The 17,755-nt window shown below is 39.8% G+C and overlaps 1 protein-coding gene across 5 annotated transcripts in view; it reads right to left on the reverse strand.

The window, feature by feature from the left end:
- LOC115040964 (protein kinase C-binding protein NELL1) overlaps positions 1 to 17,755 on the reverse strand; it is a 348,772-nt gene that overhangs the window by 183,194 nt on the left and 147,823 nt on the right. For all 5 annotated transcript variants that reach the window (XM_029498153.1, XM_029498152.1, XM_029498154.1 and 2 more), the window contains one exon: positions 11,663 to 11,833. In XM_029498153.1, the coding sequence (XP_029354013.1) occupies positions 11,663 to 11,833 (171 nt within the window). The remainder of the gene's footprint in view (positions 1 to 11,662; positions 11,834 to 17,755) is intronic.

Raw genomic sequence — 17,755 nt, forward strand, 5'->3', positions numbered from 1 at the left:
TTCCTCTTAACCAGCTCCTCCACACTCACTCTCTACCAGATTGTTGTTGCATCATGCACTACTCTCCTGCACTCTTTTCATGCCTTCTGCCCATGACCAAGTCTCCTCATCTCTGCCCCAGTAACCTTACCCATCTTCTGTCGTTGGACTTTGCATCGCCTGCAGCCTGCCTGGACTCCCTCTCCGGAGACTCCTGCCCCATTCAGAGCTTGGACTGTACTCGCCGACTAGGTTTCCTGATTGTCATCTGTTTGGACTGAATAGTGTCATTAAAGTTCTGAACTGTTCCACTCTAGGTTTGTGCTGTTCTTGTGTCTGCTCTCAAATCCGTTACAAAAACCATCTCAGTGTAATGAGCCTATGAGCCAGTCTGATTGTTTGACTGTTTTACTGAGTAAAATTACATCGGATTTTAGTTTAAGTTCTCAGAGAAACCAAATCCTGGAAGATTGGATGGTGAATCCGGGTGGGTAGGCCTCAGGGTGCAGTTTAAGGTGGCGATTCGACTGGAACATCAGCAACACAAGTTAGGGAAGTCCTGATGGCTAATTTTAAGGCTCAGTTTCTGAATGTGGGCTGTGTGTATTCCTCTGTCTGACATATCAAATACATCTCCATTCAGAATTGTAGACATTCTACAATCTAAGATCAAATTTTGAGCATTTTATTTGCTCTGCAGAAGATGAACCTTTCTCCTTTTTCTTCTGTTAATCTAGTGCTATTTCAAGGTCAAAATGCCAATTTTATACACCAGATATTCAATTAGTAGATTACAAAGTTTCTCATTAAAAGAGCCTGAGGTGACAAATGGTTTCATGTGACCTTTCTGCTGGCACTGTCCTCAGGACACAATGTATATTTTAGCTGTGCTGCTTTCAAGGCCCAAGTGCAGCAACATTTTCAGTCTGTTGTCCAATCTGTACGTATTATTGTGCTCTGAGTGCCTGTGGGGCTTCAGACCTGGTGAAAAACAAATTCCTGAGTCCACTGGGGGGGGTTAGGGTTAGCGAGCAGAAAAAGCAAAATGGGGCTTAGGTAGATACAGAGAGGGAGGCACTCTTGTTTGGAGTCCATTTCTGTGCTGTTCAGGGTTCAAAGTGGCTTTATCAGTACCTGTAGATAGATTTGTTTCAGAGGGGGCGCCCCAACATACACATATAGATTAAGGACAGCAGACAATTAAAATAGCACAGAACAAACATGGGTAGGTGCTCACAAGGCTTGCAGATCAGGATTAAAAGCAAAGTAAAATGTAAAAAGACCACTTGCCAATATGAAAGCCATATTCAGGGACAGAGAATATATCGGTAAGTTGAAAAACCACATCAGGTTTTCAATAAATAGGAATAAATAATATTTAAAAAACGCACTTAGAGCTGTTTAAGATGGGAGCAGCAGCAGTAACAAAGCTGTTCCAATAGCGTGAGATCCTAGACTTTGGGACTTTGAATCTCCGTCTGGACAGCAAGAGCTGGAACTCACTAGATTGGTGAGGGGAGTCATCTTTTGAGGGCAGCACGGCGGCGTAGTGGTTAGCGAGTTTGGTTCCCAGCCTGGGTCCTTTCTGTGTGGAGTTTGCATGTTCTCCCTGTGTCTGTGTGGGTTTCCTCCCACCGTCCAAAGACATGCATGTATAGGTTAACTGGAGACGTTAAATTCACTGTAGCGGTGAATGCGAGCGTGAGTGGTTGTTTATCTCTGTTTGTCTTTGTGTATTGGCCCTGCGATGGACTGGTGACCTGTCCAGGGTGTACCCCGCCCGATGTGAGCTGGGATTGGCTCCAGCAGCCACGCGACCCGGATACAATAAAGCAGATGAAGATGAGTGAGTGAGTCGTCCTTTGAAATGGAGCTACCAGGTACCACTCTAAGCCCAGCTGTGGTTCCCCACAGCTGACTTGATTTTAATGATTTGGTTCTGTGAGTTCCTTTCTTTTAGAAGCAGATTTCCAAACCATAACACAAGACAGAAAGCAAAAACCGACTCAATAAAAGCACGATAAAAAAAATCATCATCATGGTCCTATCAATGTGGAAATGGGATAGCTTCCAAGGTATTTTTAAGATTGCACTTGTTCAATAGTTTGTCCCTTAATAATGGTGGATTCAGGTGTATTGGCATTCATCCTAAAATCAATGGCCATGTCTTTAGTCTTGGATAAATTGAGCTATAAATGTGAGTCCTCACACCACTTCACAAAATTGTCAATGACAGGGCCATGACTATTTTCATTTGCCTGGAGGAGGCTAACGATCACAGATTTGTCAGCATACTTTAAAATGAACCAATCTTTAAAAGTGCTCTCACATATATTAGTGTAGAGGATGAATAGCAAGAGTGACAGCACACGCCCTTGTGGTGAGCCAGTAGAGGAGGTTTGTCAAATAAAAACCCATTAACTTTGACCCTCTGTGTCCTGTTTGTTAAAAAGTCTAAAATCTAGCCCACAAGACTCAAGTTAAAATGTTCAAAAAGCCTCTGGGTTAAAATTTGTGGTTGAATTGTGTTAAAAGCAGAGAATAAAATCAATGAATAAAAGCCGAGTATGACATCCACTCCCTTCTAGATGTTTAAAAGTTAAAAGTTAAAAGTTAAGGAGAGTGAGTGTGGCATCCACCAATCCTCTTTTAGGCCTGTAGTGAACTGTATCTGATCAATTGCACACTCTGTATTTTTCAGAATTTCCAAACATACCAGTTTTTCAAAGACTTTCATTATAATTTAAGTCAAGGCCACTGGCCAAAATCATTCAGTCTCTCGGGGTGGCTGGATTTAGTGACCGGTACGACGACTGTGTCCTTCCAAATCCTGGGAACATGCTGCGCTTCTAAGGATTTTTTGAAGATTTGATGGAAAACTGGACACAATTCCTTTGCACAGGTTTTAAGTACCCGACCACAGATGTTATCTGGGCCCTGACTTTTGTCAACCTTTGTGCAGATAATTTTACAGAGAAGTGCTCGTTGTCACATTTTGAGGCTTGGTTTCTGTATTTCATCACTAAAATCAAACAAATTAAAATGATCACAAAAGCAATTAAGAGCATTAGCAAAAGCAGTATCAAAGCCAAAACCATTTAAAGTGACATCAGTGCCATCTCTTGTGTTCTGGAGGCTGGTGATTATTTTCATGCTGGACCAGGCTGAACCGAGGAGGTTAGAAGCCATTTTTACCTCCAGTGAGGCTTTATAGTTCTGTTCTTCCTTCAGCTCTTTGGTGGCAATGTATAGATCTGATGCTCGTCCCTGTTGATATGATTTTGTTTTTTCTTCTTCTTAAAAACAGACTTAACCAATTTATTGACTTATAGCTTGCTGTTGGGGTATACGGTGACCCTCTTCGTGGGCATGTCATTACAGAGAGCTGAGTATGAACAAACCAAATCAAGTGGGGAAGTCATTTAAAAGCATCCTTAATAGGCCCATAACACAAATCCAGGGTCATGCTACATCTGCTTGGACAGGAGACCTACTTGGAAAAGTTTGTCAGGGTCCTTTCCAGGGAAACATGATCAAAATCACCCAGTATGAAATCCGCAGCCTCCAGTGATATAGTCTGCAGTTTCCGTGTGTCATATATGATGTGGGGGGTAGAGGTGGCATTTCCCTGATGGTGAATGTATACAATCATAAAAATCTGGGGGAACCCACGAGGCAGATAAAGCTCCACTGACATCGCTCGCAGGCAGAAAGTACGTTACGAGCCACAACAGGGCAAGATAAAAGAGATCCATGACAGATTAACTTAGGTGAGAACTCATACTGTATCCACCAGACACTCACTGGAGTAACATAAAAAACATTTAAGAATAAAAAAACAAATGTAAACGACGCAGACAGAAACAACAACTTCTTACTGCCGGTCACTGCCTGCAAATGTGTGGGTGTCCTGAAAAAGGGAGCCAACAAGGATAAACTAGTTACTATCAACTCAACCCTGCTTGAGGGTTAGCTTTCATATCACATATCTGAAGATGACACATGCAGCAAGGCGCTGGCTGAACCAGGTGCCACGTAAGATGCATCTCAGGACAGACTAAAGAGCAGGCAGGTGGTGCTGAGCAGTGCTGAGAGCAGCAGCAAAAGGCTCCCTGAGAAATGCCAGCTATTCTTCAAAATAAATGACCTTCCGTGAGGAGGGGACAACTGTGTGGTTGTAAGCAACAGGCACAGTCAATGTCATTACTGTAATTAACAATTCAGGTCCAAAACAAAGAGCTGAGCCTGAGTGTGTGACAAGTGCACATGTACTGAGTGTCTGCCACTAATTCAATTAGGAAAATTTGAAAATTGCAATTACATGCAACAGTTGTGTAAGGATCTGACCTTGTCTAAGCTCCACAGTGGCTCAGCAGCAGGGAGAGAAATGCCTTGCTGTAACTGAATATGTTCCAACAAAATGCATCTGAAAATCATAGGTGGAGGAGGAGAAGGACTGATAGTCATTCACTCTGCATTAGGGAACACACTGCAGCTCTCTTTTCTCTCCTCACATCTGAATGAAGTAATATTCTCTATTTCAATATGGATCATTTCTCAATGTCTGAGCATTTGCAGGAGCAAAACAGAAATTTCATTTTTCATCTGGACAGGTGAGCCATAAAGATTTTCCCACAAAGGTGCAGGCAGAGGGAGGAGTGGCGTTTGGCATGGATGTTAGTAATTTTGACTGTTAGTCAGAATTTATTTGTAGACAGGTTGAGAAAAACAAAGCTGACATAATGTGACCCCAGACTGGCACGGTCACACTAGCATTTACAACAGCAAAACTCCCAGCACATTTACTTGGGAGATGAAAGACATCCACCCAGAGTTTTTGGATAATATAGATATCAATTTTGGTAAAGTTTGCATTATTATGCAGTTGATGCCATTTTTAGGAAAAATAAAAGTTTCCATATTTTTTTCTCGCTACTAAGAGCCATAATAAAGTAATTCTGGGCAACAAAGTTAAGGTTTAGAGGTAATTAAAACTGATTATGCACAGCACTTGGAACAAAAGAATATTTAAACCCGTTGCCTGTCCTGGACAAGTTTATTTGACCATTCTAACGTTGAGTGAACAAAGCCACTGCCAAGTCACAGCAAGATAGATCAATGAAGTCATACATGAAAAAAAAACCTTCACCCCATTCCTTCGACAAAAGTTAAGGGATCAAGGATGTGAAAGGAATAGCAAGCTTTGTCCCCAAATTGATGTTATTCTGAGTTAGACAGACATTTATTCAGCACAAGTGTGAAACTGATCTGGACCATTTATTAGGGTGACAGCAAATGGAGATGTTATGGCCGTGAATAACCTGAACTGATAAGCCTTGAGGCAAACCACATAAATCAATGAGGAGGGGAGACTTGATTACCATCATAGAACAAGTTTGTGGCAGTCCATGAGACCAGAGGCTCAACACTGCGGATTGACTCCTCCTCCAATGTGAATTAATCAGAGCTGCATTCACTTTCATTTCCAACATTCAGGAGTGAAAATTCAACAAAACATAGATATATTTTAGTACTCATGCCTCTAATCTTTCGTCTGAAGACAATTTTTTATTTTTTTTTTGATTGATTGATTTACTCAGTAATGATTTAAATTGAATACGGGGCTTTAACAAATGCAGATTTCCAAGCAGACTGTACTGCAATAAATCAAGGGGCTTCCCTTAAGAGCAAGCCACAGATTTCTGGAAGCCAGCACACACAAAGTGGAAAATCATGTACTTGATACCAAATATATGCCAGGGGATTTATTTTGTTGTTAAAAGCTGGATGCTTGTATTCCGTCATGTCACAGGCAGGCCAAATGTTGGCCTGCCTGTGACATTCAGATACTATCTAAAATAATTGTTGGTGTATCTCTGAAAAGACTGGCGACCTGTCCAGGGTGACCCCGTCCTTGCCCAGAGTGAGCTGGGATTGGCTCCAGCCCCCCGTGGCCCAGAAAAGGATAAAACAGTTCAAGATGAATGAACGAATGAACTTATGTCCCACTCTGATTTCCTAAAGTGTCTTTTTTGGTCAGAAAATGAAGGCAAAATGCTATCACCAGTTCCCAAAGTATAATAATGTGTCATAAAAAAACACAACAATAAAAAACAATAAAAGCTTTGAATGAAATTCTTTGTGTTGAATCCTTTGACCACTTTATTTCTATTCAGTTTCAATCTTTTAGACTAGCATGATCAAAAAGTTCAAAAAGTGCTCAAAGAAAATGCAAATGACAAAAGAGAAAATCTCATGTGCTGCTGAAGTTCATGTAATGTTAAAATGAATCCATTGGTGAACTTCAATCCTAGAAATGACATTCCTATCCATCTGAAATACATCATTAATGTCCTGTGACCAGATTATTATTGATATCAAGGTAAAGAGGACAGTTTGGTCATTCACTTAATTAGCAAGTCCAAATATGTTTACTCCAAAGGTAACATTAAAGTACTCACACTATATGCATATTTTCCATTGTTTTCCACATATATATCTATCCACTACTGTTGATAAATGAAAGACTTTGTTCATGAGATTGCATGTTTCTACTATTTAGTTTGTTGTCTTTTGGTCACTAATAAAATGTTGTGAGTAATTTTAAATCAAAATTTTCAGTGATTTGAAACACTTCTTCTCTGTGCTCTCTCTGCACGTTTGTACCGTTGTGATATTTCCTTTGCATTGATCTCAGACAGGGACAGACGGAGGAAACGGAGACAGGGGATATTTCCATGAACTGTCTGGTGTCTGATCCACCTTCAGAATAAGTCCAAATCCCAAACCGAGTTAAAAGTCCTTCACTTGGACACAGCGGCTCTCTTGTGGCGGTCAAACAAAATGACAGGTACAAATTGAAGCTGATGCCCTGCAGAAAGCTAGAGGATTTACTTCTTGTAACTGACAGCGTCAAAAGCAGAAGTGTGGCAGGGATATATCCACACGGATCAAGTTATTCAAATAGGATGGGATGAGGATAATGTTTCTGTGTCTTGTGCTCATTCAGCAATAAATTTGAAATGCTCTGCTACCGTAATAGCAAATGTGTCTCTGGTCAGGATTATTCCAATAAATGCATTGAATAATTAATTAAAGACACTTTAAAGAAAAAAAACTGTGGACTTGATAGAGCTATCAGACATTGAAAATGGAGGGCTATCTGTAAAGAACCGAGCACTGATGAGCAAATCTATTTTCACACCGGGTGCAAGGTGTGAGATATAGATGGGGGATAAAGGGAACTTTCAATCCATTTAATAACGAGGATGAAGATGATGTTGAGCAACGCGGGTAAAGACAGTTGGTTAGTGACTGATTTCATTAGTATGTCTGAAAGGATTATTTTAAAAACAATTTCTAGGAGCAAAAGTAGCAAAAGCAGAATGAAATACAGCACTGGGTGGTAAATCAATTCCCAGATCGCCTTTTGGAAGCCTCAGAAGATGAGATTCCCGTGACTAAGGTACCACTTAAGTGTTAGGAAAATGCTGTTTTTCAAAAGGTGTGAAGCAAACCGTCCGTATTACTCCTTTGTCTGTGAACAGGTGCCTTTAATATTTATTATGATAAAATTGGCACTCTGCATCACTCAAAACACCTTATTTTATCAGATGTTGGCAGCTGCCAGAGATACAAAATGAAACTGAGCCTAAAAATCAGGAGATGTCCTTCAATCGTAAACAGTTTCCTCCAAAATCTTTTATTTAGATGTTAACGAGCAGTTGTAAAATGTCTGGCTTTGTCCAAAAGTGACATAGCCACTGCTCACCAATCGATCATAATAATTTGTTTCATACAAAAAAAGAAGTCTAAAATGAACCAGCTGCATATTAACAGGCTAGCACCTTCTTCTTGTTTTGAATGATTGGGCTAAGCTAGGACACTTAGACACTCATGGGAGAAGTAAGAGTGGTACTGAGCTTCTTATCTAAGTCTTAGCAAAAAAGAGTGAATAAGCATCTTTTCCAAAATGTCAAACTACTTTTTTAATATGATAATATTGAAAAGTGGAGTTTTCAGAGCCATCAGCAGCGGCTTTGAGTCTTTGCATTAGAACTGACCTTGTTTTCTTTGCTTTTGAATGAGCCCCACGGGGCTGACTGCTTTCTGTGTATGTCACAGTTTAGGCATCAATAAAACAAGAACTGTGAAGGCCAAAGAAACTATATGGTAAAAGTTCACCTGACAACATGAGGATTAACTACCCTCTCACATTTATGGGTGCTTAAAAACATTTAGTGAGCCTTGAAATCAATAAAGTGCTGTTTATTGCAAAAATCAAATTGCTCTGAATTTCAAGGCTATCGGGTCAGGCAATTTGCTTTGATTCGAGAAATCTGTCCCTGGAATAAGAGGAGTAAGATGATCATGTTAGTGGGGGCACATTATTTTATTTTTTCTCTGGCTTTATGTGCATTTCCCCCTTGCACTTTTTTATTGAAGCCTACTTGACAGTTGCCAAAGTAGTTTGAGAGAATATTTAAAAGAGAAATCATATTTCTAATCCTGACTTTTTGAGTGATGGATTTGTCAGTATTAATCATCTACACAACTCTTAGAGGCAACATTTTTTGTGAGGAAATGCACACAGTCCCACTGAAACATGAATAACAATAGTGCTGTGAAAAAGTATTTGCCCCCTTCCTGATTTCTTACTTTTTTGCATGTGTCACACTCAACTGTTTCAAATCAAACAAATTTAAATATTAAACAAAGATAACCCAAGTAAAGATAAAATGCAGTTTTTCTGTGATGATTTTATTAGTTAAGAGAATACTATCCAAACCTACATGATCCTGTGTGAAAAAGTAATTGCCCCCTTGTTAAATGATGTGGTAACTATGATTAATCATATTTCATAGCCACACCCAGGCCTGATTGCTGCCAGAGCTTTCAAATCAAGAGATCACTTAAATAGAACCTGTCTGACAAGTTGAAGTAGGCCATAATGAACCCAAGACATCATGCCGCAATCCAAAGAAATTCAGGAGGAGATAAGAAGAAAATTAATTGACATGTCTCAGTCAGGAAACGGTTAAAAAAAAAACATTTCTAAATCTTTGGGACTCCAGCGAACCACAGTGAGAGCCATTATCCACAAATGGAGAAAGCACAGCACAGTGGTGAACCTTCCCAGGAGTGGCCGGCCTACAAAAATTACCCAAGAGCACAGTGACGACTGATCCAAGAGGTCACAAAGGAACCCAGAACAACAACTGCAGGCCTCACTTGCCTCAGTAAAGGTCAGTGTTCATGACTCAACCATAAGAAAAAGACTAGGCAAAAATGGCATACATGGCAGAGTTCCAAGACGAAAGCCACCGCTGGCAAAAAGGAAAATAAAGGCTCATCTCACTTTTGCCAAAAAAACATCTTTGATCCCCAAAGCTCTTGGGAAAATATTATGTGGACTGATGAAACAAAAGCTGAACTTTTTGGAAGGAGCATCTGATAAAAAGAACATGATGCCAACAGTGAAACGTGGTGGTGGTCGTGTCATGGTTTGGGGCTGTTTTGCTGCTTCAGGACCTGCTGCTTCAGGATGACTTGCTGTGAATGAAGGAACCATGAACTCTGCTCTCTACCAACAAATCCTGAAGGAGAATGTCCGGCATTCTTGCACATTCTTGTTAGGCTCAGAATGTTTGTATACAATGAAGGGATCTATATAATTAAACAAATCAGACAAGCACTTCACCTGCTTTATCACCAATCAAAAACATCAGTTGGACCTAACAGCTTCAGATTTACAGATGATGGAAACAGATCGGCTGATGTTCAAGCTGGAGAAAAAATATGTCCTCCTTACATTGTCACATCAGGGTAAAGTACTGCAGATGTGCCGTTTCCCTGATGAAAGGTACCAAGAGCTGTGATTGCTACTTTGAAGACAATGTGAAAACTGATTTGCAAGCAGGTGGTGGCAGCTGCTACTGCAGGTCATGGTGAAATGTAGAGGGGAAAAACATGTAATCACAGTTAAGGAGATGAAGCAGCACAACACAATAAAAGTGATTGATTTCTGATCCAATTGCTTGTATTGGGAAGTGAAAGTTTCGCTTAATGTCAATGTCAGTCTTAATGTCATTTCAAATGTGTTTGTGAACTTCAGTGGTGAAAGAGTCTCTTTCTGCCAGGACAGCTTTGCAAAAAAAAAAATATATAATAGTAGTTTAGTGTAGTAGAAGAACTTATTATAATAGTTTCATAGTAAGTTCCACAATCCAACACGATTTTTACACCAAACAGTTAAAAGAAGAGACACAGCGGTGAATTGTTATTCTCTTAAAAATGTATATATATTTTCCCCAGTCACTAATCTTTAATCATGTTCCTTGTGAAATTTTACAGATTTTGCTACATAAACTTTAATACCAATTAATTGTTGGGGAGTGTTTCTGTTTTTTTTGTCATTTGTTGTTTTGTTTTATCATTCCAAATGTTAAATGCAGGGCTTTATTAGTGAGGAGAGATTCAGAGACAGTCTGCTGTTGTTTGGGAGAGTGATATAAAAGTATTTATAAAGGAGGTGTTGGTGTTTTAGCATCCTGATCATAGTCTGCTGTAGTTTATCAGAGGGCATAAGTTTAAAGAGTTAATTTGTGAATATGGAATGCTGACAGACTACCATCAGCTGCAAACAATGCTTCACGTTTTCATTACTGACTCCTTAGCTACAGCACTATTATAGCTAAAGTCTGAGTGGCTGATTCATTTGTGCTGTTCAATAATGCCTTTGTTGTTGTTCCATTGTGAAATTAGATAATGGTAATTGATATTATTTAGCATGGGAAAACCAAAATAATATATAAGGAAAGTCTAAAATACTAAAAGTAGTTAGTTATACAAGCAAGAAGATGTAGTATTGGTCAAATAAAGTGGAATCATTCCGTGCAAACATCCCATCCATCAGTCTAGCTCAGCACTTTCACAGCCACCATCACATGGCATTGAACCAACCCAGTCACTGCAACAATCTCTATTAGCCCAGGTCTGATTCAAAGAGCTGGAATTTCACCTAGTTCCACGATGGTCTCATCTGACAGACTTCAGTCATAATTAACCAACAAACCACCAGTCTAATGGGAATAAGAGGTGTCTGGGAAAATCAATACTATAATGCAACCCTATCTCCACACACGCACACACACAGCCTCCTCCCAAGTGCAGTTTTTCATCCATGACCGGTGACAGAGCATTACCTCTAGTCAAATTTACACTTAGTTGTTCACAGTCCGTCGGCCTGGCAACTTTATTAAGGAAAGGACAAGTGATGGCTTCCTGGCTCTCAGGAGGGAGCTTGAGGGTTGACAAGGGTTGTCAGAGCTGAGATGCATGTTAATAGACCAGCTCTGACTGAGTACTCCTTCAGAAAAGTGCCTTCATTACCCAATCGATGAGGCGATTATATCATTGTTACTTTCTACTTCATTTTGGAGCAGTGTGAGCTGAACACATATCTTCAAAGGCTATTTAAAGATACAGTCTTTCTCTAACGCTGTGTGAGTCGACTGGCCCTCAGTGTCAGTTAACCGCCTGTCATCCATGAGAAGATGGTAACAAACAAATATTTATCCCGCTAAACACAGAGAGCTCATTAGTGGTGCTTCAGGACTATGGTGGAAATAAATCAACACAGCCACTTCTGACAGAATCATGTGTGTGTGTGTTTGTGTGTTACCTGTTACAGTCCACATGCAGCAGTAGGTGGGAAGCGCTGATGGTGAGGGCGATCTTGTGCCACTGTCCATCAGCGAGGCGGTAGGGGAAGGATTCAGAGCGCGGCCTGCCTTTGAAGCGATAGTGGTAGCGGATCTCCTCTCTCACCCCGCTGCTCTCCAGCTCAAAGTAACTGCCAACGGAGGTCAGAGGTCAGACACACAATGTCTCCTGGACGCAGTCTCAGTTCAGAGTAAAGAAACATCTTCACTCAAAGAAAACACTCAGACTAAAGCATTATGGGTGCAAAGTCTGGAACCTAACAGGCTATTCAATAACCTTCATGACCTTTTTTGAATGGTAAAGCTATTAAAGTGGCTTTTTCTAAATCTCTGATCTAGTCCTGAAATTTGTTGACTGATTTGTTGATCAAAAAAATAAATCCCACAGCCTGAAAAATCTGTTTTAAATCATTTACAATCATACTGAATCATTTATTAAATGGAATGAAAATTTTCTCATTTTCTCATGATTATACTAATGTAAATTGAATCATCATTAAATTTGGTCTCCTGAAAGTATTTTCCAGTGTATATATATATATATATATATGTATGTATTTATACGACAGTAAAAATTATCATTCGCCTACCTACCTTGAATTTACAATCCACACAATTTGCCAAGCCTAACTTGCTACACTAACAACTTGACCTGAGGGTGGTGCTAAGTTTGATTTCAGTATCCAAAGTAAAAAAGCTTCCCTCTCTGCGGAACAGGTTTAGTAAATAAAATGTGATTCTGCCAATTAGAATTTCTCGTAGAAGAGTTAGAGAGGAGTGCAGGAGGTCAGCAAGTCGGTGTATTTCACTAAATCTATTCAAACTTTGGCAAGTTGTTTTCAAGACATCTCATCGACCAGACAGTTGGCCCAGCAGCAAACTGAACTGATTGGACAAAGCATCAGGAGAATTATCCTCTGGGGATCATGAATATTGGACAGAATAACTCAACCAAATACCATTACATCATCTTGGGGTTTCATTACTGCCTCTTTTTCACACAAAAAGCATGTATTTGCACAGCAAGAGGTAGTTATTAAACTGGAAAAATTAAACGTCATTTAATCTCACAGGCAATTTCTCTGCCGCTGTTTTCTAATAAAACTCCCAGTCACACTGGCAGCCTTCAGTAATTTGCTAATCTTGCATTTATTGAAAAAGGACCTTCACCATCATCCTAACCTCTGAATACACACTGTGATTTAATCACCCAGCTAGGCCTTAAAAAGTGTACACACGAAGAAAAGGAAGTTAATGCTTTAACAAACACCATCTGAGGTGACTGCTATGTGTGCAGCGCCCAAAAGTGGTATTTCTATGTTCTATCTCTGGTTCCCTCACTAGCCTCACTTCATGACATGACTACAGATGTTTGACCCACATCTCCACCCTTCTCATCCCTGCCGGAGTTAGAGCCAACCAGTCACAGACAGCTGCAGCACGAGAGCAGCAGGCAAACAGTCATGACATTTCAGCTTCCCTGCAGCCACAAATGCCCCCAACAATGAAACCATTGGACCTTCAGCACATATGCAAAACATAGTGAATGAGACAAATGTATTTTTAATGCATACTGTAAATGCACATCAAACCTGGCAAGGCCTTCATCTATTCTAACATATTCAAGCACAAAAACATACACACATATATATATATATATATATATATATATATATACACACACACACACACACACACACACACGTATGCAGGGATCAAGCCAATTCAATACCAAAGCTCAAGAGCTCTTATGCATATTTATGAAATGGGAGAAAAGACCCACTCAATATCAATCAGGGCTGTGGGGCAGCAGATATATCCATCTTTCTGTTTGGAAAAAGAATGAATCTGAGAAAAAAGAATAAAAATCCTCGACCATATCATGGTGCAGGATAGAAAACAAGCACATAATATTTAGGTATAAATTAAAAATGATGAATCAATCAATCAAACTTTAACGTGTAGAATCACCATATAGGATGGTCTCAAAACACTTTACAATTAAAATAGGGCATGGGACAAACATACAGAGAGTAAAAGATACAATAAGACCACTACCTTAAACAACCATAATTAAAACATCAAAATAAAAGAGTTAAGAGCATATTGGATCATAAACACTCAGGCCACTACAGGCTTGTATGAGACACATGAACAACAAACAAACAGAAACTGTAAAAACATCAATGTTTTAATATCAATGGATATTAAAAGAAAGAAAGATGAGCTAGGGTAGGCTGTGATGAAAGGAATAAGGGTAGGTCTTAAGTCCTCATTTAAAAAGGTCCACCAAACAAGCTTCTTTAACATGTGATGGGAGGCCATTCCAAAGAAAAGGGGCACGGCAGGCAAATGCTCTACAGCCAACTAATGTCTTTTTCATAAGAAGAATGACCAAGAGAGGAGCATCCAGAGAGCGAAGGGAGCGTGCTGGTTGTTATGGTGTGATTAGCTCGGTAACACAGGGTGGAGCAAGTCCACGCTGGACTTTAAAAGTTAAAATGAGTAGCCAGTGGAGAGAGGCCACAATGGATGTTATATGTGAAAATGTCTTTGTTTTAGGTAGTACTCGAGCCGCAGCATTCTGAACAAGCTGGTGACCTCTAGTGTCAGATTTAGGTAGACCAGAGAGGAGGACATTACAGTCATCCAGTCTGGAGGATATGAAAGAATGGATTAGATTTTCAGCATCATATCGTGATAAAATGGGAGGGACCTTGGCAATATTCCTGAAATGAAAAAATGCTGAATTGGTGATGACCTCAGTATGTGAGTGAAAAGTGAGATGGCGATCAAAAATTATTCTTAGCTTTTTGAGGGTTGGACTTCCTGAAATAGTACAGCCATTAGTGTGCATGCTCGGGTTTTTGCACTGGCGACTATGATTTGCTGGTCCTACAACTAACAGCTCTGTTTTATCCGCATTCAGCAGTAGGACATTTATGGTTCATCTGGTTTTTTTTTTTATTTCTAACAGGCATTTTTCTGGATTTGTGATTTGAGAGATCTGATTTGGTTCTATGGGTACATACAGCTGTGTATCGTCAGCATATCAGTGGAAATCAATACCGTATCCACAAAAACTGTCTCACCCAGTGGAAGCATGTAAATTGAAAAAAGCATAGGGCCATGGACGGATCCCAGGGGCACACCAAACTTATATTCTTAGAACTGACATGTTGGGTTCTGTTTGATAGGTATAAGTGAAACCATGACACAGCTGTCCCCTGATACCAATTATCTTATTTAGGCGATTTAACAGTATGTTGTGTTCAACAGCATCAAAAGCTGCACTCAGCTCAAGAAGCAATAGTAGTGTTGTTGAGCCAGAGCCAACAGTGATAATGCACCTATCTGCAGCCCGAAGACATGATATGCTCATATGAGCACCACAGAGCATCTTCTGCTTTTGAGAAACAACAGGGTCCAAAAGTCATTCGATTTACCAATGATTGAAGTGACGGCTATTTCAAAATAAGGCACAAAATATCAGGTTTGCGATCTGATGTTGTGACTGAGACATGGTGTGCACAGCTACAGAAAGCACAGAAAGGAGGTCGAGGATAAATGGAAAGGTCAGCCTGTAAACTGTGATGGATAATGTGATGTATAACATGAAGTTTGGCTTATTTGGTTTTCTCCTCCATCCACACTAAGATCAGCTAAAAAGAACTTCGTTTGTACTTTAAATGATTGACCTTTATCTGATGCGCCAGAATTTGTCTTAATAATCTGGCCATCTTCCCAGATCTCAGCAATTACAGTACCTTGGTGCCTGTATGGTGTTGCTCTTCTGCATCATTGCCATGGTTACACCAAACCTTTTCACCACATAGCATATGTTGCAGTACAACGTCAGTTGGGGCCAATCAGCTCATACATACACACACACCTTTCCAGTGTGACCGCATTCCTGTAGCATGGGACGTTTCAAGTCACACTTCACTGCAGATTTTAATTACTCATTGAACCAAAACTGCAGGAAACATGTTGAAAAAATGTCTGTAGATGTGTTTTCCCCCTCAGCAAAATCCCATCAGCCTCAAATGGACATCAGACAGCTGGACCTGCAGCCAATGTTGGTAAATTCTGAGCAGCAGAGGAACATGCTCTGACATGGGGCTCATTTAAAAAGCTTTTGCAACAACCAGTCTATTAAAAATACTTTGTAGCATATTGTGCGTAATAGGAGGAGAAGAAGGAGAGATGGCGACCTCTCTTTCATATTGCACTTTATCAACACATTAACAACACATGTTCATTCGTTAATGCCATTGTGCAATCATCTAATTGTACAGTAGCAGTACACTTAATAAAATCAGCAACATCAGTGATTCAGGAGAAAAAAAAAAAAGAAACGGGAAGAGGCTGGTTTTGATTAGTCCAGGCACTGTTGCAGGGTTTTGATAAAGGAGTTTAAACCTTTCCACAGTGCTAATGATGGCTCCTGAGCCCTCCCCCACACACAGCAGAAAATGCGAATACAAAAACAATTATCACACAGTAAATTAAAACGCATTACAGGAACATGCTTTTCTACAGCATTCAATTGCATTTGCACACACTGAGCAGTGTGTGCTAACTTCCCTACACATTTGTATGAAAGGCAGAGACAGTGGAGCAGAGTCTGTGCGGGTACAACTGGCTATTTTGGCTGCCTCTGTACAGCATGTCATCGCTGTGAAATTAAATGAATATATCACTCTGTGGTTGTGCGGGGCACCGACCTGACAGCTCGTCTCCATCATGCTGCAGGAGACGGAGCTGCTGATACTTGTCAGCTGGAGAAGAATCATTTGCTCCAAACGAAGAGTAAATCGAGACTGAGAACTCTCTAGCTTCCCCTCTTCCACTGATGGAAGAGTCCTCAGGGCGGCAAGAGGCCCAGAATCACTAAACGATCAGGAACACCGTTATCCTGATTTGACTCATGAAATAATCCTCAAAGGCATTAACTCCACTTCACAGCAAGCGTTTATTTTATGAAGCATTTAGTGGTAGCTATTGTATCCCTGCACGACAGCATATTTAATGAAGGGGAATAATCTATTGGCAGCCAGTCCATTTGTAATGAATCGTGCACCCTGACACACAGTAAAAATGATATATCTGTTTTGGTGCTTCTCTGCACACAATATAAACAATGGGCCTTATCACAATTTAAAGGCTGTCTTTTCATTTCTGATCCATTCATAGTGAGCTTTTAAAGAGATTCTTTTTTACTAATGGCAACTGCATAGCTATAACAGACCCCAAATGTGAGCATCCGCAGGTTTCTAAATAAAAAAAAATTTCAATAGTCATTTTTGAATACCAGAGAAAGAGAAAAATTTTAGCAAGCAGTGGGAAAGGGAGATGGGCCACAATTAGCTGTGTTTAAATTTGACATGAAGAATAAATTGCTGGGTATGTCCATAAATTATGAACAAATATGCATTTTAAAAGACAAGGCACAACAGAACTATAAAACAGAAGTATAAACAGAAGTATAAAAATTTTACCCAAAATTTTATAGTTCAACCATTCGTTTAGTTCTTTTTTATTTTGTTTGAGGTTTTATTATTATTATTATTATTATACATTATCATGTACTTTCATATTAATGACTAGTAAACAGCTTTCTTTGCTGGAAGAAAATTATCATCCAAACTTTGTCTTTTATCTTATTATGTTGTATTTGCACAGTTACAATATGACCTGGACCACCTCAACACAATGACCACAACACAATGGGTAAGATATATTGGAGGGCTACAAAAGACAAATACCTTGTGTCCTCCAAACCTGGACAAAAACAAGCTGCATCAACCACATTGGGAGCATCCTTTCAAAAGCAAAAGTCTTTGTTGGCCAGTGTGTGATGTACTTGCTCCAGGAATGGAGGAATTAAGTGGGACACAGCCTTATGCTTTCTTTTCAACTTCAAAGTTGTTAAGAGAAAAAAATGCCAGAAAAATGAATACATAAATCTGTGCATTTCCAGGGGTCTGTGTAATGACATTTTTGAAACGGTTTAACTGTGTGACTACATATTATTAAAATAACTTGCATAT

The sequence above is a fragment of the Echeneis naucrates genome, chromosome 3 (assembly GCF_900963305.1).
Source record: "Echeneis naucrates chromosome 3, fEcheNa1.1, whole genome shotgun sequence".
Classification (NCBI taxonomy): domain Eukaryota; kingdom Metazoa; phylum Chordata; class Actinopteri; order Carangiformes; family Echeneidae; genus Echeneis; species Echeneis naucrates.